This window comes from Gymnodraco acuticeps, unplaced genomic scaffold (genome assembly GCF_902827175.1).
Source record: "Gymnodraco acuticeps unplaced genomic scaffold, fGymAcu1.1, whole genome shotgun sequence".
NCBI lineage: Eukaryota > Metazoa > Chordata > Actinopteri > Perciformes > Bathydraconidae > Gymnodraco > Gymnodraco acuticeps.
In genome coordinates this window covers 17692-43219 of record NW_022991196.1, presented here as the reverse complement: position 1 = coordinate 43219, position 25528 = coordinate 17692, and the positions used below count along the sequence as shown (strand labels likewise).

Sequence of the window (25528 nt, the reverse complement as noted above, 5' to 3'; positions counted from 1 at the left end):
GGCTGTCCTACATCACCAAATAGTCAGACACATATTTAACTAAAGAAATACTGAATTATAGTCCTGTAAACTTAGCTTTAGTTTAGACGGAAATTGTACTTTTGGACTCAATCCCTTTTCTCTCATTTATCAGAAAAACAGTAATCCCTATAAAATATACCATTACTGAATTGTCTTGGGTGCTATTGAACAGTAACCAGTAGTTGTATGGAAATATCTGGTACAGTTCTATTGCGAATGAGATTTCTTTAGACATAGGCCTACCTCTTCTCTGAGACAGTCAAACTCAGAATAGGGGATAAGTGGCATAATAGCCTATAAGTTAAGAATGCTCACTCTGATGGTCATTATATTTGGAGAGGGAAATAACAGGTGTCTGAACTACATCACCAAATAGTCAGAATAAGAGTAACCCAATAAAATAAAGTGTATTAGTTCTAAATTGCAAGCCTCTAAAACATAGGTGTAAATAGTACAGGTTTGATTGAAACTGGAACCTTAATCCAAAGTACAGTATACAAATCATCAAATAATTCTGTGAGAGGTCAAGTATATAGATACTAGAATATAATGTTAAATGTCAGGTTCCTCAGAAACGTTAGGGGACACATTTTGACATTCTGTACAGCAGGTGCAGAGCTCCGTACAGGGAAGGCCAACAGAGAGGCACTGGCACTTTCCACTCTCTCCACACGTTGCGTCTTTGCAATACAAGTGAGTAATGTCTCTCACTTCTGTAGGTGCTGGGGGTTTTGTAAAGAGCACTGGTTGAATGGCCCCATCTCTGACAATCCACCCCTTGCCAACAGGACTCCATAACAAGGGTTTGGGTTCGGGCACCATATCGCTGTCAAACATTGCTCCTTGTACATGTTGTTGAAATGCATCCTCTGTTGGCGGCAGATTTTCCGAGACTGCATCTGTTGTTGATGCAATTATGAACCTCAGTTCATCCAAGTTTGTGCACATCAGTCCAATTTCCTTTTTCTTTTTTCAATATAACAGAAGCGCAAATTCTCTTGCAACTGGCAAAGACTCTTCCAAGCTGGCAGAGAGTCCACAATGGGCCAGATCTTTGAGCTCGCTGAGATGGGTCTTGAGTTTGGTGAATGCTGTTGTCTTTCCTGTTCTGTACAAACTACTTGTTGTGCCACAGCCAGTGAGCGCATGACATGCTGGTAGACAGTTAGACATGTAGTTGCCGCCCAGCTTCAGGGCCATCTCCAACTAAACGGCCTCTTTGAGAAATTCCAGTCCGGTTTCCGTTCCGCCCACAGCACTGAAACAGCTCTGGTCAGGGTCACAAACGACCTGCTGATGGTGGCTGAACCTGGTTCCCCATCTCTCCTCCTCCTCCTGGATCTGACTGCAGCATTCGACACTGTCGGCCATAACATCCTCCTTCAACGCCTCCAATACACAGTGGCGGCGCCAGAGTATTTTTGTTGGGTAATCTTATCTATGGTAGGGCTAACCCATACAGTGGTGGGGCTCAAGTCAGTATTTGCAATGTAATTACATACACGCTATATCGCCCCCCTTGAGAGTGAAACGCCACGCGTGAGGTTTAGATATTTCCCTGTCTCAATCAGAATGGAACTGTATGAAATAAAACGGCACATTTGACTTGTAGTAAATAAAAAGGGATCACTGTGAACGTGACGTATGATAGTACACGTTGAAGATCCAAAGGGGATACTGAATGGCGGTTAACATCTCTATTTCAGCCCTGATTTTGGCACATCTTATAAATTAGTTAAATGTAGCCTTGTGTTTTTATTTAAGTCGCTGTTCATTGTTTGTTATATAAAGCAGATGTAATGATATCCTATGGAGGCTGATGTGTGGATGTTGTGTCCTTTTGATAACTTTGTTGAGCTTGTTTTTAGCTGCATGTCTTTTTCTATCTCACTGAACAAAGTCCCTGCATGTGAACTGCTTCAGCTGATAAGGCTGGTTATGAGTCAGAGGAGGAGCTGCAGACAGGGCGGGAAGTTGAAAGTGAAAGTATGAAGTCAGACTTGTCAGACTGCCAGACGCCATTTTACAGCTCGACACGAGGAGAACAACAGGGTGAGTGTTAACACCACGATCTGCTTTTTAACACATTTATTATTTACTCTGTCAAACTGGATGTCAGAAAATAACTTATTGGTTAACAATCATCGTCCTAGAGTCCAATGAGACTTCTGCAAGTGTTGTACACTTTTATTATTTCTTGTTTTCTGATTCATCAGAGTATAACATGTGAGAGCCCAGCGCAGACAAAATGGAGAACGGCCTGTCTGAAGTCTGACTGATTTCATGTATTTGTGTGTGTGTGTGTGTGTGTGTGTGTGTGTGTGTGTGTGTGTGTGTGTGTGTGTGTGTGTGTGTGTGTGTGTGTGTGTGTGTGCGTGTGTGTGTGTGTGTGTGTGTGTGTTTGGTTACTGGTGTATCTCTCAGACTGGAGAAGATGAGTGATTTAAAAGATGAGGAAGAGGACAAATCTTCAGTCTCCAGCTGTCTGTCTCTGAAGAGTGACCGGTCTAAAGACTGGCTTCCTCCAGACTTCAGTAATGAACCTGGACCCTCAGACACAAAGTAAGAGTTTCTCCTGTAATCTGACCTGAAGAGGATTCAGTTTTGATGTAATCTAATATATTAAACTGTTCTTTAATGATATCATGTGAGCAGTTTGTAATGGACAAACGCAGCAGAGTAAGCTAACATTATCTAAGGATATTTCAATATGCAATTATATTATCATTGTCTCTGTGTATAACATGGTTTTAAATAGCAACAATGTTGATAAATACTGATTTAAAAACGATATATATTGTCCAAAACATTATTTAACTACTTGGGCATATCTATGATATGTCTTTTTAAGGTGTTTATTAATAATAGTGATAACCTGGTGAGCTGGTTGTGTTTAGCATTAGCAGGTGAAACAGAGTTTAGTGAAATCACATGTAGAGTCAATGCAAAGACCCAGATCCGTGCCTGGCAACACGAAGGAAGTGAAGATGTTAAATTCATGTCACCTGCGTATTCGTGCAGCGTGACACATTTCAACTTGAGTGTAAAGTTTGTGACGCTCTGTTACAAAAGCTGTCAGTGTTGAGATTGTGCTCCTGTGGTCTCTGACGGTCTGAGGGGAATCAGAGAGGAGAGCAGAGCTCTACAGCAGCTCATATTCAATCAGGGTTATTCATGTTCCTGTATAAACCTGAGACTGTCTGTGGTGCTAACAATATACTCACTGCTGTACTTATGACTTCATGAAGTTACTCTGAGTGCTGATGGAGCAGCTAATGTTAGCCTAGCTTTAATCAAACCGGTCTCTTCAGAAAAAAACTAAAAAAATGTTATGCTCGTTGTGTTGGAGACAGACCTGACAAAGCATTAACTCAGGCTTTTTACAAATCAGTATCATTCTGTTGTTCTTTAGGCATCCTTTCCATATGTTTATTCAACCCAGTCTCACGGCATTTCGTGTTATAGTCACGACATTTAATCTATTGATTCGTGTTCACCAACACGATTTCCCCCTTTTTTTCGTGTCACACAGAACGATTTTAAAAGCAATGTATTTCTATTGGTAGCCTGCAGCACGTCTTTTTGTCCATTCGGGTCTTGGAAGACCGGAAGCTGTTGGGTTCATAAAAACATCTTCTTACTCAATATCAAGCCACGATTATTATTTTTATTTTAAATCGTATAATGTCGGACTTCTTTTGTCGTCTGAGAGGAAAAGAAATGGCTCAGAGCCTCAGAATACTGAAATCTGTATTTGTTTCCTTCTAATTTGTTATTCTTTTCTAAATAACACACTGTTATTTACTCACCAATAACACACAATTATCCTTGTTTTTATTTATTTGTTTAATTCCATAATCTCGTGCTTTTTTGGCGTCCGTCAGGAACTGAATTTCAAAATAAAAATAACCGGAAACAGACATAGGCCTATAAGGGACATTTCGAGCATCATCGTGATACACAGCCACTGAACTGATTACCCAAGATCCTCAGCTGTTGTTTAAGCTTGCTGATTGGATGTTTTAGCCGCAATGCATGTAGGGATATGGTGTTAATGCGATATGAAATCCGAAAAACATTTCTGAGTTTAGGATGGCCGAAGACACTACACTACCCATAATCCCCAGCTATCGTTTAGGACTACTGTCCCCGTGATTAATCTTCAAGCTCTGGGATTGGATGTTGGAGTGGCAGTGCGCCAAGGTTACGCCGAGCGTCAAACAGCTGTTTGAAATGGAACGAAACCACGCCAGACTATCCAAAACTGGAATCGACATTGGTGTTATCAAATGTAAAACATATAATTAATAAATGGGTGAAAATCGCTTGTGTCCATAATGCGCAGCATTAATACCCACATGACAGCTCATTGTTACTTTGTAATTCTACTCCACTACAATTCAGAGGTTGACCTGGTATTTTTACTCCACTACATTTATTTTAGTTACTTTGCAGATTCTGATTAATGATGTGAAATATAAACAACCCTTAAATCAGACTTTAGTTACACCTGAGTAAAATTCAGGGAAGGTGATTGTCAAGTGCCAACAATCAGGAGAGATATTTGATAGTTGGTGCTTGAGAAGACTAAACATTTATCTGCAATTGACATGAATGGAAACGAGTAATAAAGTATATTCATTACTCGTTATTCTCTACTAATAGTTAATTAAAGACTGTATATTATGGCTATTTTGCACATCCCTTTCAAGACTTCAAGACTTTCAAGGTTTATTGACATATCATACACACAACTACGGTGTAGTTATGCAATGAATGAAAAACTTGGGTCGCAGCTGAGGTTCCTCAACAGTCAGACACAAGACATCTTTCAATATGTGTGTACCTCCACCATTAAACTGTCATATTCTGCACATTTATTATGCTATCTACATACATAAGAGTATAATTCATATGTATAATATCAGTTCAAATAAGTGCTTCAACAAAGTTAACATTGCAGGAAAGCAATATATTAGACGTTAAGTACTTTGTCAGGCTTAATATTTATCTGTAGATAGATACCCCCAAAGCTTTTTTCTTATTTAAAAGAAGACCTTAATCTAAAGTATTATTTAAATAAAGGTTCATTCGTTTTTCTGTTTTGCACCTCCTCCTATTAATATCTTTGTGCATCCTGCACTTAACTGTTTTATTGTAGAGATCACTTATAGTATCTTCTTGATTTTTTATATTCTATATTTCTATCATTGACCTTCTACTTTCCTCCGATGAAAGTATGTACTCTAAATATTTCTTTCATCAAATATAACACATAAAAACAATAATTCAATAACGTGCTTTAACCACTAGGCCAGGGGTCGGCAACCCGCAGCCCTCGAGCCGCATGCTCTGGCTCCCTTGAGCTTAGACAAAAATAAGGAGATAAAATAAAAGTATTTGTAGGACTATTTATATTTTCTTGCACGGTTGAAAATGTTTCGTATCTTGTATTTTGAGGTGATACTGTGACACATAAATAAAAAACAAAACGGTTTTAATTAGGTCAACTAAAATATGCGTCACATCCTGCTACGGTCCCGCGCTAGCGCCTTTTCTTGCAGGCGAATAAACTGACCCCCGGTGTCAGTACCATGGCTGCAGTCGAATAGTCCAAAAATCAGCTCCTAAGTTCTAACCCTATCGTCTATTCCTTGACCTTGATTTATTATAAACGTTAGTCCTTAACATCTATCACTGTGTACATCACCATTCAAACATCTTTTAAAAGTTGAACAAACCCCACACAGCTCAGTAAAGACTGTGAGATGTTGACTTTATTTGATCATTTCAGTAAAAACTAACGTTCATATTTCTCTTTTTGATTATAATACTGATGAACGTTCAGAACAAAGCACTTTGGCAACTTACCACATACGTTTTAAAATGCTTAATAAGCACCGTAACTTTCATGATATCATTTCTCGGTCATAATTGGTTGTTTCCGTGAACGGCCGACTGTTGTGATGGCAAATGCTGCGGCTGCAATGCATTGTGGGGCAGCATTTTCTCCTCTCCTTTCGGTTAGGGAGGTCCAGTGGTTCCTAAGCTAAAGGAGGTTATAAAGGAAGTTTGAAACCTCCTTTCCTTTCATTTGGAGAATTGGAACGGCACTTATCATGGCTGCCACTGAGGGACTTCCGGGTCATTTCACTCCGTTAGGAAGGTTCCTAAGCTAAATGGACTATTGGAATGCAACCCTGATCTCCTATTCCTTGACCTCTGAGTGAAACGTCACGGGGTTAAGGGATAGTGGATAGGAGAATTCAAAAGGACTTAGGAGAAGAGACCGCGGTACTTTAGAGAATCCGACTGCATTTTCACTATCCGACGTGTTTATGATGCGCCAGCGGACGTTCTGAATGTGCGTCTGCTGCTGTGGGGTAACCATGGAAACTACAGTTTTCTATACAGCGGACTACAACATGGATGTTTAATAAGAACGAGGGACTCCTGTAAACTCATCTAGAGACTCTGTGCTCTGATGCTGTTGCTTTATGAACGTGGACAACAGAGAAACATATTCTTCATGACCAAAGTTGGAATTGAAATAAAAAATGAAAGTGAAACGTATGCTCGTCACCCTCTCCCTCCGGTCCACATTAATACAAATGATCCCAATACGTATGATTGATGAAAAGATCTTAAAATCAATACAGATGTATTTATTATAAACGTTAGTCCTTAACATCTATCACTGTGTACATCACCATTCAAACATCTTTTAAAAGTTGAACAAACCCCACACAGCTCAGTAAAGACTGTGAGATGTTGACTTTATTTGATCATTTCAGTAAAAACTAACGTTCATATTTCTCTTTTTGATTATAATACTGATGAACGTTCAGAACAAAGCACTTTGGCAACTTACCACATACGTTTTAAAAAGCTTAATAAGCACCGTAACTTTCATGATATCATTTCTCGGTCATAATCGGTTATTTCCGTCAACGACTGTTGAGTGACGGCAAATGCTGCGGCTGCAAGGCATTGTGGGGCAGCATTTTCTTAAATTGGGTTTATAGTGAACCAGGTTAATACAGCTGTGTGTGTAGATACAGGGAACATGTGCTCCTCTGGGTGATGAATCCAGACAGGAGGCTCTCTGGTTTTATGATCATGTGAACTGTAAGCTATCTTCCTGATCACAAGGGTATATATTATATAGACCTTTTTTTAAAGATCAAACTAGAAAGTGCCCACTTGTTGTACCTTTGGTGAGAATCAGCCCTTCTGAAGCAAAGTGCTATAAAGGATGTGTTCCTCTCCACAGAGGGAAGAGGAAGAGTGGTGTTCCTGTGGAGGAGCAGCTGTCCAGCTGTGCTCTGTGTCAGGACGTCCTGAAGGATCCAGTCTCTACCAGCTGTGGACACTGGTTCTGCAGACAGTGCATCACCTCATACTGGGAGCAGAGACCTCCATCAGGAGACCCCTCCTGTCCCCAGTGTGGAGAAAGACCCATAACCAGAGCTGGCCTGCAGACAGCCAGTCAGACCAGCTCTGTACGAGGTAAGAGGCCGAACTCATGCAGCGTCTTATTCCTCTTCCTGGTTCATTTGTTTTTTTATTAGGTATTCTGTTGAAGAACAAAGACATTAAAATGTTTATAAAACATTTAAACTCAGTCTGTTTTTATTAGTTTTATTGTTATATTCTCAAGAGCATTTTCCTGATTCTCTCCTGTTTCCTTCTCTTCCAGCAGAATGTGGTCTGCAGCAGGTTTTAGATGAACATAGGCTCAGTCTGAGGAGGAGATGTGAACGTGTGACTGAAGGAACTGATCAAAGTGAAACCCTCCTCAACAGCATCTTCACTGAGCTCTACATCACACAAGGCCAGAGTGAAGAGGTTAATACCCAACATGAGGTGAGGCAGCTGGAGACAGCTTCCAAGAAAGAGACCCTCCATGACACTCCAATCAAGTGCCAGGACATCTTTAGAGCCTTACCTGACCAACACACTCTCATCAGAGCGGTCCTGACCAACGGAGTCGCTGGAGTTGGAAAAACCTTCTCAGTGCAGAAGTTCACTCTGGACTGGGCCGAGGGTTTGGGGAAACCAAGATGTCAGTCTGGTGATCCCGCTCTCCTTCAGGGAGCTGAACCTGATCAAAGCTGAGCAGTACAGTCTTCTCAGGCTGCTCCATGTTTTCCATCCAACCTTACAGAAGGTCACAGCAGAGCAGCTGGCTGTCTGCAAAGTGCTGCTCATCTTTGACGGCCTGGATGAAAGCAGACTTTCTCTGGACTTCAGTAACAATGAGGTTGTGTCTGATGTCTCACAGCAGTCCTCAGTCAATGTGCTGCTGACAAACCTCATCAGGGGGAAGCTGCTTCCCTCGGCTCTCGTCTGGATAACTTCCAGACCTGCAGCGGCCAATCAGATCCCTCCTGAGTGCGTGGACAGGGTGACAGAAGTACGAGGCTTCACTGACGCCCAGAAGGAGGAGTACTTCAGGAGGAGATCGAGTGATGAAGACCTGTCCAGCAGAATCATCTCTCACATCAAGAGCTCCAGGAGCCTCCACATCATGTGCATGATCCCAGTCTTCTGCTGGATCACTGCTGCAGTTCTGGAACACATGTTGACTACAGACCAGAGAGGAGAGCTGCCCCAGACCCTCACTGACATGTACTCACACTTCCTGCTGGTCCAGACCAAGAGGAAGAAGCAGAAGTATGAAGCGGGACATGAGACGAGTCCACAGCAGCTGACGGAGGCTGACAGGGAGCTTCTTCTGAAGCTGGGGAGGCTGGCGTTTGAACAGCTAGAGAAAGGACACATCATGTTCTACCAAGAAGACCTGCAGCGCTGTGGTCTTGATGTCACAGAGGCCTTGGTGCACTCAGGAGTTTGTACAGAGATCTTCAAAAGAGACAGTGTGATCTTTGAGAAAACAGTCTACTGCTTTGTTCATCTGAGCATTCAGGAGTTTCTGGCTGCAGTCTACATGTTCCACTGTTACACCAACAGAGACACAGCGGTACTGAAGCACTTCCTGCAGGGAGACTATATCAACAACAGTGATCATGATTACCCATCCCTGGATGTCTTCCTAAAGGGAGCCATGGCGAAATCCCTCAGAAGTGAAAATGGCCACCTGGACCTGTTTGTCCGCTTTCTCCACGGCCTCTCTCTGGAGTCCAACCAGAGACTGTTAGGAGGCCTGCTGGGTCGCACAGACAACATACTAACATTCATTCAGAGACTGTTAGGAGGCCAGCTGGGTCGCACAGACAACAGACCAGAAACCATCCAGAGAGCCATCAACAACCTGAAGGAGATGAACAGTGGTGACATCTCTCCTGACAGGAGCATCAACATCTTCCACTGTCTGACAGAGATGAAGGACCTCTCAGTACATCAGGAGATCACAGAGTTCCTGAAGTCAGAGAACAGATCAGAGAAGGAACTCTCTGTGATCCACTGCTCTGCTCTGGCCTACATGCTGCAGATGTCAGAGGAGGTTCTGGATGAGTTGGACCTGAGTCAGTACAAAACATCACCTGAGGGGAAACAGAGACTGATTCCAGCTGTGAGGAACTGCAGGAAGGCACAGTAAGTCCAGATGTGATTCACTTTATAAACTAATGTGGATCAGGAGTTTAATTATTCAAATAAACACTATAACATTTCTGCTGTTTAAATACTGAGAGCAAAATAAACCAACACTGTTCTTCTATTTATTTATAATAATAGTTAAACTGAAGCGTTTCTCTCTTCATGTTGAGTGATGGAGGCGACATGTCAAACACATGAAGGACTTCAGAGGTTTCTCAGCATGTGATCAAACCACACAGCAGGACTTACAGTTATCAGTTATTATTACTTTCTAGTTTCTTTATCATTAAACACACACGTTTTTATCACAATGTTTTAGAGTTTAAAATCAGATCTATATCATATCCCACCAATACCAGAGTTATGTCTTAATACTCATACAGTGAGAACATCTGATGGTATTCAGTTTAGAATATTGAAACTTTATTGGTTTGTTAACTGTGTTTGTGCGCAATACATTTCCAGATGCTCAGAGAAGACAAAACATCCATCATTCACATCTAAATATTAATCAACATTTAAATATGTACATCTCTAATATTGTCAAGTGATTTATTTAATTTCTGTTTCTTTGGTAACAGTCAGTGACAGCAGGAGCACAGACCTGTGATCAGATCACACTGACAACTCATTACACTCTATCATATATGATTATATATAAAATGGACTAACAGCAAATCTCAATCAGAACATGTCAAATATGTTTTTCATCAAATGCTTGAGGTCATTATGTTTCCTCTTTTTTAACACATGTTGTAATATATGTGTTATTATAGACTTGCTCGCTGTGGACTCTCAGAGACTCACTGGGAAGTCGTGGCCTCAGCTCTGAAGTCTGACCCCTCCCATCTGAGACATCTGGACCTGAGTAAGAACCCTCTGGAGGATTCAGGAGTGGAGCTGCTGAGTTCTGGACTGAAGAGTCCAAACTGCAGACTGGAGGCTCTCAGGTCAGTTCACTGACTGAACTTCATCTGTTTGTGTTTATCATTTTCTGAATTTGAAAAAAATACTGTGAAGCTGACAATTGAGCGGCCCGACCAAGGAAGGAGACAGAGGCAGAACGTCCAAAATACAAGCCGGTGTGGGCATTTATTACCTCATAAACATGTGACACAAAGATTCACAGCCTCAATCCTGCCGAACATGTGCACACCGTCACCAACCACAGGGATCTCACACACACTCCCAGCCTCAAAACAGACAGGGCAACAGACCCTAAATACACACTAATCAGCAATTAGACACAGGTGGGGGGGGGGGAGGCAACACAGGGCACCAGGTGCACACAATCAACAGCCACAGACAAGGAAGGGGAACACTTTTAACATGAAACCAGCAAACAGAGACAGACAAACTAAAACACATACAGACGCACACACTACCTACATTTCACCACCAACAAAGCTACACAATCCGTGACGGAGGCCGAGATCTATGGCCCCAGAGATCACCTCCGTTACAAATACATTACAATGATTTTTCCATGTTTGCTAAAGACTGAATATTGATCAGAATAACAAAGAGTAGGTGAATGTGTGAGGGAGAGTGTTTGAGCTTCCACTGACTCACTCTGTGCTCCATGAGTCAGTGGAGATGCTGTCAGTACTGATGAGCTGTGAGGGAGATGAAGGAGTTGATAAACATCTGATCAAAGTTAAAGTTCCAGATCATCAGTGGATTGTTTCTACATCATCTCTGACGTTAAAGGTCTCCTATCATGCAAAAGTCACTTTGTGATGTCTTCTCTCCATCACCATGTGTCCCCGGTGTCAGGAGACTCTCAAAGTGTCAGGAAACAAACCCCTCTCTCTTTTCCTCCGTTCCCACATCTCTAAAAACGGGGGAACAACGGAGCTGATCCAGATTTGCTGCGTCATGACGCCATTACTAAAATGTGGGCGGGCTTTACACCAACGGGCCAATCAGAAACGTTGCTGTCAGAAACAATGAGACGTGTTCTGGAAGTAATATGGTCTGTGTTTACATTAGCATGCTAACACTCAGAGCTAACCTGTGCTGGAGAGAGTCTGTGTGAAGAAGCAAGAAATAAAAAGGAACTCACCTCGTGGTATACCTGAGAGAGAGAAAGAGTTTGAGCTCCATCCTGTTTCAGAGAGAATCCTTGATGTGGTTTGGAACATGATATGGAGTTTCATCACGGCAGCATTTAGCTGAGTTTCTGCTGCTAGAATTCTGATCAGGCATTAGCTCCACCTCCTTTTTTTGTTGTTCAAGCTAAGGACCCGAACCTGCTCTCCTCTAACAGCTGGAACAGAGGGATATGAGGGATTTCTAAAATGCATGATCTGTTTGGTATTTTGAGCAAAACACATCATAGACATGTTTTTATATATTTGTATATATCTGAGACCCATAATATATGCGTAGAGATAGCCTGATAGGAGACCTTTGAAACGCTGTTTAACTCTGAACGGATTATTAAACCTGGAGTTATTTCAAACAGGAACATTGTTTTCTAAAGTTACATCATGTTCTCTTTATTCAGACTGATAGGCTGCAGTTTGTCAGAGATCAGCTGTTCTGCTCTGGCCTCAGCTCTGAAGTCCAACCCCTCTCATCTGAGAGATCTGGACCTGAGTTACAACGCTCTGAAGGATTCAGGAGTGGAGCTGCTGAGAGATCTTCTGGAGAGTCCAGACTGCAGACTGGAGACTCTCAGGTCAGTTCACTGACTCTCTGTTACTGCTGGAGATCTCATGTTTCATTAGTTATTCAACCTGATTCTTCTACGGCATTAACTTACATCCATTCAGTTATAAATGTTATTGTATTCATACTTTCATTTGTAACTAAAGTAAGAACTGCAGAGATACATGCTGACTGATTCTTAAAGGAACTGTGATAGATGTTAGTTGTTAAAAGTAAATCTATGTTTTTAATATTTAGTAAACGATAACGTCTGAATAAAGTTCATCTGAAGTAATATTAGTTTTACAGGATAAAGTGAGTGTTGAGTTGTTGAGTAACATCTGATTATAAACTGATTTGTATCCTCATCATGTTTTCTTTATTCAGTCTGAGGCACTGCAGTTTATCAGAGATCAGCTGTTCTGCTCTGGCCTCAGCTCTGAAGTCCAACCTCCATCTGAGAGAGCTGTACCTGAGTTTCAATGATCTGCAGGATTCAGGAGTGGAGCTGCTGAGTTCTGGACTGAAGAGTCCAAACTGCAGACTGGAGACTCTCAGGTCAGTTCACTGACTGAACTTCATCTGTTTGTGTTTATCATTTTCTGAATTTGAAAAAAATACTGTGAAGCTGACAATTGAGCGGCCCGACCAAGGAAGGAGACAGAGGCAGAACGTCCAAAATACAAGCCGGTGTGGGCATTTATTACCTCATAAACATGTGACACAAAGATTCACAGCCTCAATCCTGCCGAACATGTGCACACCGTCACCAACCACAGGGATCTCACACACACTCCCAGCCTCAAAACAGACAGGGCAACAGACCCTAAATACACACTAATCAGCAATTAGACACAGGTGGGGGGGGGGGGGGGAGGCAACACAGGGCACCAGGTGCACACAATCAACAGCCACAGACAAGGAAGGGGAACACTTTTAACATGAAACCAGCAAACAGAGACAGACAAACTAAAACACATACAGACACACACACTACCTACATTTCACCACCAACAAAGCTACACAATCCGTGACGGAGGCCGAGATCTATGGCCCCAGAGATCACCTCCGTTACAAATACATTACAATGATTTTTCCATTTTTGCTAAAGACTGAATATTGATCAGATAACAAAGAGAAGGTGAATGTGTGAGGGAGAGTGTTTGAGCTTCCACTGACTCACTCTGTGCTCCATGAGTCAGTGGAGATGCTGTTAGTACTGATGAGCTGTGAGGGAGATGAAGGAGTTGATAAACATCTGATCAAAGTTAAAGTTCCAGATCATCAGTGGATTGTTTCTACATCATCTCTGACGTTAAAGGTCTCCTATCATGCAAAAGTCACTTTGTGATGTCTTCTCTACATCACCATGTGTCCCCGGTGTCAGGAGACTCACAAAGTGTCAGGAAACAAACCCCTCTCTCTTTCCTCCGTTCCCACATCTCTAAAAACGGGGGAACAACGGAGCTGATCCAGATTTGCTGCGTCATGAGAAACCAATCAGAAACGTTGCTGTCAGAAACAATGAGACGTGTTCTGGAAGTAATATGGTCTGTGTTTACATTAGCATGCTAACACTCAGAGCTAACCTGTGCTGGAGAGAGTCTGTGTGAAGAAGCAGGAAGTAAAAAGGAACTCACCTCGTGGTAAACCTGAGAGAGAAAGAGTTTGAGCTCCATCCTGTTTCAGAGAGAATCCTTGATGTGGTTTGGAACATGATATGGAGTTTCATCACGGCAGCATTTACCTGAGTTTCTGCTGGTAGAATTCTGATCAGGCATTAGCTCCCCCTCCTTTCTTTTTTGTTCAAGCTAAGGACCCGAACCTGCTCTCCTCTAACAGCTGGAACAGAGGGATATGAGGGATTTCTAAAATGCATGATCTGTTTGGTATTTTGAGCAAAACACATCATAGACATGTTTTTATATATTTGTATATATCTGAGACCCATAATATATGCGTAGAGATAGCCTGATAGGAGACCTTTGAAACGCTGTTTAACTCTGAACAGATTATTAAACCTGGAGTTATTTCAAACAGGAACATTGTTTTCTAAAGTTACATCATGTTTTCTTTATTCAGACTGATAGGCTGCAGTTTGTCAGAGATCAGCTGTTCTGCTCTGATCTCAGCTCTGAAGTCCAACCCCTCTCATCTGAGAGTTCTGAACCTGAGTGACAACGCTCTGAAGGATTCAGGAGTGGAGCTGCTGAGAGATCTTCTGGAGAGTCCAGACTGCAGACTGGAGACTCTCAGGTCAGTTCACTGACTCTCTGTTACTGCTGGAGATCTCATGTTTCATTAGTTATTCAACCTGATTCTTCTACGTAATTAACTTACATCCATTCAGTTGTAAATGTTCTTTTATTCATACTTTCATTTGTAACTAAAGTAAGAACTGCAGAGATACATGCTGACTGATTCTTAAAGGAACTGTGATAGATGTTAGTTGTTAAAAGTAAATCTATGTTTTTAATATTTAGTAAACGATAACGTCTGAATAAAGTTCATCTGAAGTAATATTAGTTTTACAGGATAAAGTTAACTTTCTGAAGAAGACATATGTTTTTGTTCCCATTCATTTCAATGTTGAGTAACATCTGATTGTAAACTGATTTGTATCCTCATCATGTTTTCTTTATTCAGTCTGTGGAGCTGCAGTTTGTCAGAGATCAGCTGTTCTGCTCTGGCCTCAGCTCTGAAGTCCAACATCCATCTGAGAGATCTGGACCTGAGATACAACGATCTGCAGGATTCAGATGTGAAGCTGCTGAGAGATCTTCTGGAGAGTCCAGACTGCAGACTGGAGACCCTCAGGTCAGTGAGGGGTCTCTGCTGGTTCAGCAGTATTGTATGAAACTCAGGGAGGTGTTTCTCTCACTGGGGAAACAGATCAGTGATGTTACCCACTGACTGCAGGCTCTTCCATTCTTCCATCAACTACAGAAGGCCAGCTGAACATGCAAAGCCACACTTTAGTATCAACTCTCTATCAGACATATGGGGTTTTACAGAAGAGCGGGAAAGGTAGTCTGTTCTCATGGGATGTTTTTAGTTTCTAGACCAGGGGTGTCCAAACTGCGGCCCGGGGGCCAAATGCGGCCCTCAGCAAATTTTGAAAATATAATGAAATACGGCCCACACATGAAACTTCTGCTTGTCTTGTACTTCTTAAATATATATGTACACATATATTACACAGTAGTATTCATGTGTTAATGAGCCCACCTTTAAAATACATGCAGTCAATTCAAGCTGAAAACATTTCCTAACAAATCTAACTTGATAAGAAAAAAGCCCAATAACTTATTGTTATAACAAGCGTGAAATAAACTCTTCATACTTCCTGTAATTATAATCAATCTGAAGCTCCTGCTTTAAGGAATGAGCTGCTGACAGAATAAAGTAAACCCTCTGGAGAGCTGAGAGCTCTTTGTTTCTTAAAGCATCTTCAAGTAACAAGCATCCTTTACCTTCATGTGAGTTTCCTGACTTATAACTGAACTCATGAGACAACATTCCTCTAGAGAGCGGCCCAGAGCTTTATATATTTCTCTGTATGTGGCCCTCGGTGAAAAAAGTGTGGACCCCCCTGTTCTAGACCAATGACTGGTTACTTCCTGTCATGCAGCTGAGAGCTGTGGCAGTCGTAGTGTTTGCAGAGGAGATATGATGGGATGTAAAGCATGAAGTCAGGACTCTGAAGCTGACTCAAAGAACAAACACTTATTTTAAACTGGATCTCAAACTGTTGGATTGTGTTCGTCTCTACAGGATCAGAGGATATGAGCCGATCAGAGCCACGATCCAGAAGACCTGTGAGTACTGAAACCATATCCTCCATCCATCCAGATATGAAACTCTTTAATGGAGCGTGACCTCAGAGGAAAACAACACTCTTCTTTCTCTCTTCATCATTTGAGCTGTTTCTCTTTGTTTCATCATCATCATCATCATCATTCTCTCTCCTTCTCCTCTCAGGTGACAGGAAGTGAAGACACACAGAAAGGTGAGAGGTCGTACCGTGTGAAGTTTATTTATTGAGGTTTCAACACGTGCTTCTGGTGTTCCAGACAAATCTGCAAGCTCAGGTTTGATTTGTTCTCAGTTTCTTCATCACGGGGCGAGTTTGAGACGTGAAGAGGAGCGCAGAGGCATTTTGGAAAATAAAGAAGAAGGCTGCAGCTGATGAGAGACTTCCTGTTAGCTCTCCTCAATATGAAATGAACAAAAACAATCCATTGTACTTAAAGCTTTTCTTGAGAAGAAAGATGTGTTGCACATACTCCTGCTGCTACCTACCACCACCTCCCACCCATCCCGGCACCAGAGAGGAGACTCCATTGACCCCAGATACCCCAACTCACTCTTCTTCAGGTTAGCTTGGAGCCCCGCCTTCACCTGCCCCAACATCTCACTTTGAACGATGTAGTCATCCGGATATCTGCATACTGAGAGTGGGACGCAGGACCCGGTCAATGAGCTGCTGGAAGGGGGTCCACTGGACTGGAGGGGCGCTTGGATCTGGTGATGCCTTGCTCTTCCTGAAAGGGGAGGACACCTATCTGCCATAGTTCTTCCACCTGACGACTGAGTTCGGCATCGGGGGTTCCAGTTGGGGTGAAGAGACTCTGGGGGGCATCCGATGGCTCCTGAATAGGGGGGGCCCTTGGAGTGTCCAACCTAATGATAAGAATAATAATAATAATGCATTTAATTTGTAAAGCACCTTTCATTGCTAAAAGTAATCTCAAAGTGCTACAAGGGGCATAATATACTTATTCTTTAAAGAAACACAAGTTTAATAAAAGGCTTTAAAAAAAGAAAGGGTTTTAGGCCCTTCTTAAAGGAGTCAGTGGTCTGTGGAGTCCTCAGTTTGTCTGAGAGGGAATTCCACAGGTGAACAGAAAGCCCCCCCATGGTGCGGAGTTTGGTCCTGGGGGGGAAGCAGATGGTTGGTTGTAGAATGGAGGTTGGAGGTTTGTGAGGAGAGTAGTTCCTTGAGGTATGAAGGAGCGTTCCCGTGGATGCACTGATGGGTGAGGAGTGAGATCTTTATTTGAACCTAGCTGGAGGGCTATTGGTGCCCCCTGTGGACCCAAAGAGACTCTTTTGGTTGGGGTAATGAGGTGAAAGTTATCTGCACCTATTAGTAGGAGAGGCTGCACTTTGGGAAAGAGGGAAGGGGAAGGCCTTGTAGGCGGAGATAGTGTTCCTTGAGTTCATCCACAGGATAACTCTAGTCCACAAGTGAAAGTCTGTCGGAGGTGAATGTGTCTTTGAGGAGGAATGTTTTCTTGGGATTGAAAGAGGGTGATATCTCAAAGGTCACTGAGGCTCCATTTCAGAATAATATATATGATATGTTTTATAATGATTGATCATGAAAGTGTTCTCAAAGCTGGTAAAGGTGCAGCTAGTTTGAATGACTTTGTATACTGCAGGGTAGCCTGTGAATTTACTCCAGGTGGAACTAAAGTCTGATTCAACACTTGATTATATTTCACATCATTCATCCACATCTGTAAAGTAACTAAAGGTATTAAATACATGTAGTGGAGTCAAAGTACACCATGTACCTCTGAACTGTAGTGGAGTAGAAGTACACAGTTGCATAAAAAGAAAACTAAGCTTCATCTCCAAGCCCCATGGCCTTGGAAGAGCTGCTAAGGAAAAGGAAAGACATCTGGAGACTTTGGAGAGACAGCTAACGGACAAACTCAAGGAACTGAAAGACCCTCCCTTAAGCCCCTGTCACACTGTCCCGAAATTGACACCCGATGGACACACGAATATGGAATTGTGAATTTCGCACGAAGATGGCCCTGAACCATACACGAAGGCAACATTTACATTACATTTAAGACATACAACTGCAACAAAAGTAACAAAAACAATTATGTTACAGTACTATGATACTGTACTGATATCTTCAGACTTTGTTCTTTACTTTATCCGTCTTTATATGTAGAAGATATTACGTTTTCTCTGTCATGTTGTTGTTTCCATAGCAACAACAACTTCCTGTCAACTCGCCTTCAAAATAATATATTATATCCTTTTCAGTTTCACAGAACACAAATTGGGTTATTTACATAATATATTTACATGATTTTGTTGTGCAATAAAAAACCCGATGGACACACGATAAAGGAAATGTTCAAATTCGGCTGTGATCGTAGCAACATCGGGCCATTCGTGAGGGCATCTTAAGCCTTCGTATGACCGCCGGTGGAGTTTCTCAGGCTCCGGCAGCAACTTCGTGAGCGGTGGCAAAATCTTTGGCATGCCAAAAAATAGCCGAAGGACCTTGAGAAGGTTCATTTTCGTGTTGAATTCGTGTGTACATTTTGCCCTTCGTAAGGCCATCGTGAGGGCATCTTGTTATCATCGGTGCCATCGGGCATTCGCCCCGATCAGAGTGAGGGCGAATGCCCGATGGCACCGATGATAACACGAAGATGACACGATTCGACAAGATGCCCTCACGAGTGCCTTACGAAGTTGCCGCTCACGAAGTTGCTGCCGGAGCCTGAGAAACTCCACCGGCGGTCATACGATGGCTTAAGATGCCCTCACGAATGGCGCGATGTTGTTACGATCAGAGCCGAATTTGAACATTTCCTTTATCGTGTGTCCATCGGGTGTCAATTTCGGGACAGTGTGACAGGGGCTTTATAGGCCGTATGCTTATTAGCCTGACCTTGAATGACTCAGTGCAGTGTTCTGTGCAGGTTTTCTGTTTGCTTTTTCAACTCAAGGAGCTCAAAGACTGATTGAAAGTTGATTTGATTTGCATAATCTCTGATTCAATCTGAAGGAGAATTCACCTTTGAGTTGATACAGTATATGTGTGCATATAATGCACCCTTTGGCCTAACCTGGGAGAGCCTTATGTTCACTGCCAACCTAAGGACCTCCAACATGTTAATAAAGAATGTATTGAAAAGTTATTTGGCTGATTGTTGTATATTGGCTCAGCCAGGTTATATGGGATGCCCAGTCTACTTACAGATGGGTCACTCATTTTGAAATATTACGCTTCGTTTTCTTTTTCTTTAATTTGTCATCCTCATGTAGAATGCTATCACGAAACACACATCTGGTTGTTCATAGCATAAAGAACATCTGATTTAATGTGAGGTAGGGAAATAATCATTTGAGGATAAGTATGTGTATATAAATATGTAATTTACAACAGCTGTAAGATGCTTGATAAGTTTGAAATGCACCTTGAATATGCTTGAAAAGTGCTTGAATTTGACCTTGGAAAAGGTGTAAGAACCCTGTAAAAAGTATTAAAAGTTGATAAATCAATTTATCGAAAATTATGGCTATTAAAAAGTAATAAACGGTTGTTTCCAATAACTATATAAATGGTCCAAAGAGGTTGTATTCTACAGTCTGCCTGAATGTAATCATTGCGTAGGTGTGTAGTGTGATTCTGTGTAGTTTATTGATGGCATCCCGTTGGATTTGACGTCATCTGAACAGGACATCGCACGCTCACTGCTTGATAGCGCGAAGGTCCGTTTACGCCGGTTGTTATCAACATCGTTATGGGGAAATGCAAGTCTGCGTCCAAATGGTTGGAAGATAAGGAGGAAGGACAATCAATACTGTATATGGGCCATTCTACCGAATTGGACCAAAGTCAGGTTGGAAATGTTTTGAAATGTTGTATGTTTTTTTCCCAAAACTTTGTCCATTGATATTTTGTACCATATCTAAATTACACATATCTAGTAAAAGAACCGTACATTTTTTCATCGTATTTTCAGACTGTATTGGAATATTCTTCCTCTAGCAAAAATGGTCACTACCGAAACATAGTACATACACTGTAGTAAACAAGTATTATATTAGCCTGTTAAGATTGTTTTACCTTCCCTTCTCTAAAAAGTATTTTAACAAATATTTCTTGAGGGTTTTCACAATTAAATTAATAAAAGTGAATTTTTAATCAAATCAAAAAAGTTTATACAAATCATAAAAATGTTAATGCAAACTTTCTTTGTAAAATGCATAACACTGATCATATTGATTCCAGAGTTGATGATTGTTGAAATTGAACATACATTAAACCAGTGGTTCTCAAAGTGGGGGGCGCGCCCCCCCTTGGGTGGCGCAGAGGTATGCCAGGGGGGGGGGGGGGGGGGGGCGCGAGAGACCAGGAGGAAAAATGGCTATAAAAAAAAAAAAAGATTAAAAAAAAAAAAAATCATAAATTGAAAAATTATTGATTCGAAAATAATATGATGCAGTACTATTACGTCTGGGTCTGTGTGTTTCATTAAAGCTTGGCTCTGTGTGTGTGTGCGCGAGCGAGCGAAAGAGAGAGAGAACGCACCAGGTACCGGAGATCGTTGTTGTTAGCTTCTGGTGCTAGCGAGCTACGCTAACGGATATAAGGAGTTTTTTCAACAACAAGGTAGAGGAGAGTCCTCTCCTGTCAGACTGAGAGGCTCAGTGAGCTAAAGGACTCTCTCAGTGTTATCTCAGTGGGTCTCAAACGTTTTGGTCACCATTAATGTAAACAATTATTTCCGAGGCACACGTTTATATGATCATTATAGTTATAAAAAATAAGAGAATAAATGAAAAACAGGTATGAAATACTATATGACAGTGAAACAAGAATAAAGTTTAAAAGGGGAGTGATTTGTAAAATATCCATAAAGAAAAAGTAAATCTGTTTACAGTTCTGTTTCAAATGGGTGTTGAGAGATGTATCCATAGAGCTCTTCATGTTGCTCTCAAAGTGCACCAGATTGATGCTTTTAACTTCAACATTTAAAAATAAATCTTCCCGGGGGAGCTTGCCCCCGGATCCCCCTATGTGAGGTCCACACACCACCTATAAAAATAGCACTTTACCCCTACTTACACCTATATGCCTCGAGCCTTCATTGTAACTGTCACACTGTGTATTTGCGTGGGGAGTGTTGAGGTAGAACATTCCTCTGTAGCGCCCGGGACATTAATGGGAAACCCTAAATATTTGAGCACCCTCTATGAAACGTCAAGCTACCCCACAGCACCCCCAAAATAAATCTCTGGCGCCGCCACTGAGCCTGACTATTTGTGTTGGGGGGGCCCGACTTATTTTCTTGTCCAAAGGGGGGGCCTGACAGAAAAAGTTTGAGAACCATTGCATTAAACCATTAAACCAATCAGTATCATTTCATTTTAGTTGATAAGTCAATATACTTTATTTTTTACAAAACATCCAGTGTTTCGGTAGTGACCACAGTATTTTGTTCTCAAGGTTGTATCATATTCCCTCAACCTTATTGCTTAATCTTAACTCACAACATGCCTCATGTTGAAGTGTGAACGTTTGAAGCTACTGACCCAGAATCAGCACTTTAGTAACAGGCTGAAATAGAGGGGGATGAGGCTAGAATGCATGATCTGTTTGGTATTTTGAGAAAAACACTTCATAGACATGTTTTTTTATATATCTGAGACCTTTAATACATGCCTAAAAATAGTATAATAAGAGACCTTTAAAGTAACACACTGAATTTCAGACTTTAAAACACATTTATTTCAAAATGGTGGGATTTACCTGCTTACCATTCCATTTAGTCACTACCGAAACGATCATGTCAATTACCATTTTGAAACGTGTATTACAATTAAATCACGGTCAAATATGTTCATTGTGTTGTAGTTGTAGCCCCCCCTTGCCAGCGATTCTCTCTGACCAATCAGCAGTCGAGAGTGGTTTAGCATATGCAGCCCGGTTGTTGGCCCGGTAAGAACCTCCATTTTGGAGGGCCAGAAAAAAGGTGAAAAAGTAGCCCTGAGCCGGAACTAGCCCTAGTGGGAAAGCAAAAAGCTTAAACCGTGCTACGTGCTGCAGGAAAGCGCCATAAATGACTTGAATGAATCAGAACGCCAGATTGACCTTGTTTTGATCTGTTTTTCTGCCTACAGAACGAGACGTTCCTGTGTCACCGGTTCACGCGCTTCGTCATGAAGTACAACCTGATGTCCAAGGACAACCTGATCGTGCCCATCCTGGAGGAGGAGGTGCAGAACACCTCGTCAGCGGGGGAGAGCGAGGCCTAAACACACTGCTGCCACAAAGGGAGACACATGTAACACACACATGACATGAGGAGACACATCCACACACCTTGCATACACAGTACACACATATATAATATATATATATACACACTACAGTGTCTACAATAAGGCTCCTGTCTCGTAACACTGTCCATGTCCCTCCACCCTTGTCACCTGTGTCTATCTCAAAGGAAGTGAGGGGTAGCGGGAGCAGAGTTCAGCCATGCCTGCAGGACAAGTTGACGTTTTCTATCCTCCTCCCTCTCGCTCTGTGTGTTCAGATCCACTCTGGGGGTCTGCGTGCAGCCCCTGCTCTCACACTCCTCCTCCTGGGGAAACCCCTTTTACCTTTAATGTTCTTTAAGCAGCTGGATTTGCAAAAATGTAATCATGGTGACCTGTATTGTTGACAAAGGCACACGCTGACAGCCCCTCCCTCTGTATATAACCCCCCCTCTCTCTTAATTCACTACCATCATGTTTTCTGATGGTGCTTCACTTTTTCGTGTCTGCTTCTGTTTCTCTGTTCGCTTATTGTGTTTCCTACCAGCCTGTTTTTCGGGGGGTCGTCCTCTGAAATGGATCAATAAAGTAGCCTGCTGACTGAAAGGGATAGATCAGATTGTGTGTGGGGTTGTCGCATATCCATAGTTCAGGTATGACCGACAGTAACTGCTCTCTAAAAGCCACCAAACTCCATCGTCAGAAACCAGTTATTTTTTACATCGCTGAACACAGAAGTTTCTCGACTTCTGCTGCCTCAACTAGTACGGTTTTTTTGGTGGTATTTTGTGACTTTAGTGTTTAAAGTAGATAGTTTGGATTCACTGACGTCACACGATTTACACAAAATAACTAACTGATAGAGGCAGAAGTAGAACAGCAACGCCTTTTTGTTCTGCGATTTATAAAATCACTGCTTTTATCGATGGCGTCTGGCTTTGGCGAGAGCATCACAAAATGCTTTGGGTCCTCGTTTGACGGCAAGGTTAAGCAGAGGAAATATCGTCATCTACTGTAGGTAATACACTTTTATACAACCCTACTTTAAAACACAAACATCCCTTTTTAATGATGCCAGTGAAACACGAAACGTAGGTGTGTGTGGCTTGTGTGGTAGTGATCAAAGACAAACGTAACCGTGCAGTCAGATATTCTTTCTCATCTCTGAAGTGTTTTTCAGATCATTCAGGAACTCTGATCCTGCTGAGTCGCCCCCATTTTAATACCGTGTGAAATGTGTCGGATATTCCCCTTTCCTCGACAGGGCTGGGTCTGAGGGTCACATGGGACTGAGCTGCTGTAAGCCGGTCTTTCCTAACGCATTAAGACGAGTAACATACAAGGAAGGACGAAATATCAGATACATTTACGTGTCGGAGCACAACCCCCCCCCCCCTTTCTTTTACCCTCCCCCTCATTAAGTTATTTTGTGGGAGGAGTCTTGTCAATCCAAACCCACTTTTTTTTAATGGACTAAAATAATTTTGTTACTGTCGACATTTTCATGATGTCTGTTAATAAAAAAGAGCTATTAGTCAGGTGTTTGTGTGGCTGTGTTATCATTCATGGGGCTTTCCAGTGATGGGTCTGAACCAAATGTGTGATTTCCAATAACTGCGGCGTTAAGACCAAAAGTAAAACAAATAATACTGGAAAAATAGGAATAAGCATTTCCAAAAATGACATGTTTTTGATTTGTATTCTGCTTCAATCCATATTTGTTAGGCTATTTTAATTTGTGGTTAAGACGTGTCTCTGGCCGCTGAAAGGGATCCACTGAAGATTTAAATTGAAGTTGTTTTAACAGGGTGTCCGCGGGGTCTTAAAAACAGGGTTCGTACGGGTACATTTCATGTGGTGTTTTCAAGGTTTGAAAAGTGCTTGGATTTTGGAGAAAGTGCTTGAAAATCTACTTGCTTTGCTTTTATAATAAATTGATGTCTGACTGAATAGTTCACTTTTTTTGATTAAAAAAAAGAGAAAGAAGTCGGAGCGAGCTTAATTACTTTTCATAAAAAGACAGCTCCACTCCTTTTATACATATGTTGATATTTGAAAACTATTTTTCAGTTTTAGATTTTCCGTTTTCAGATTCCAAACAATTATCTTTTTAGTTTCAAATCTTGTTTTTTCAGGTTTCACCGTTTTTTTTCGCTTTCAGACTTTTGGCCCTGATGTTGCCTGGGGGGGGGGGGCGGGGCTTACCAAAGAGTAGTTTAGCATCCTGAGTGACTTCCCTCCAGGCCCGGTTCTACGGGGGTGCATAAGGGTGCATTGCACCCTCAGTTGAGTCGTTATGCACCCTCATTTGAAAAGTGAAAAGTGAAAAATATTACATATATAATAATAATAATAGTAGTGATAATAATAATAAGAATAATTTAGTTGAAATAAAATAAATGGTAATTGTGGTTAAATAACATTGTCTGCTGCATTTATTTGGTCAATTTAAACGGTAAGTAACGTTATTATGTGAGGTGTGCGTGACCTGTGCCGCTGCGCGTTCGTCATCTGCAAGGTGCTTACACAGCAGTCAATGATGGACATCAGAAAATGGTTAAAACAACCAGCCCTTATCGCCAGCAGTAACACTGCATCTACTGCAGGTAACAACAGTTCAGATCATGGGGACATTATGTTACGTTTGTTCTCACTGTTGTGGACACTAACGTCCTCCTGCCCGACTCGCCGGCTTTGCCCACCTCGCCCACGGAGGGAGAGCAGCTGCAGCCGTCTTCGTTGCCCCAAACACCGCCACTCCTCGGCGCCCCACAAGTCCCAGAGGACCTCGGCAAAACAGAGCCTGCCCAGGTATATTTAAAAAAGTACCCAACTCGCGTGTACAGTGGGGTAAGGCGCTCATTTTGCTGCTCATGGTTTCAAAACAGAGATTGGCTGGAATATTCATGTAAAAAGATGCCTCTTCTGCTATGCATGTAGACATTTCGGTTCAAGTAAGTCAGATGCCTTCACCACAACGGGCTACAACAACTGGCGCCATGCTCTTGTACGTGATAAGGGACTGGGAAGGCATGAATCAAGCAAAGAGCACATCCATAGATCTCTTAATGTTGCTCTCAAAGTGCACCAGATTAATGCTTTTAACTTCAATATTTAAAAAAAAAATCTTCCCGGGGGAGCATGCCCCCGGACCCCCTTAGAGGAGGTGAGGACCCCCCTAGAGGGTGTTAGGTCCACTCCCCACTTATAAAAA

The 25528-nt window shown here is 42.0% G+C and overlaps 1 protein-coding gene across 1 annotated transcript in view; it reads left to right on the top strand.

Annotated features, from left to right (window-relative positions):
* Nucleotides 1-23855, top strand: part of LOC117561249 (protein NLRC3-like) — a 42384-nt gene extending 18529 nt beyond the window's left edge. Inside the window, 14 exon segments of the mRNA XM_034238541.1 lie at nt 1922-2073; nt 2238-2247; nt 2446-2583; nt 7295-7530; nt 7721-8073; nt 8075-9579; nt 10359-10532; nt 12092-12265; nt 12622-12792; nt 14317-14490; nt 14881-15051; nt 16009-16052; nt 16216-16243; nt 22177-23855. Coding sequence (XP_034094432.1) covers nt 2010-2073; nt 2238-2247; nt 2446-2583; nt 7295-7530; nt 7721-8073; nt 8075-9579; nt 10359-10532; nt 12092-12265; nt 12622-12792; nt 14317-14490; nt 14881-15051; nt 16009-16052; nt 16216-16229 — 3228 coding nt within the window. The 5' untranslated portion in view covers nt 1922-2009 and the 3' untranslated portion in view covers nt 16230-16243; nt 22177-23855.
* The last annotated feature ends 1673 nt before the right edge of the window (nt 23856-25528 follow it).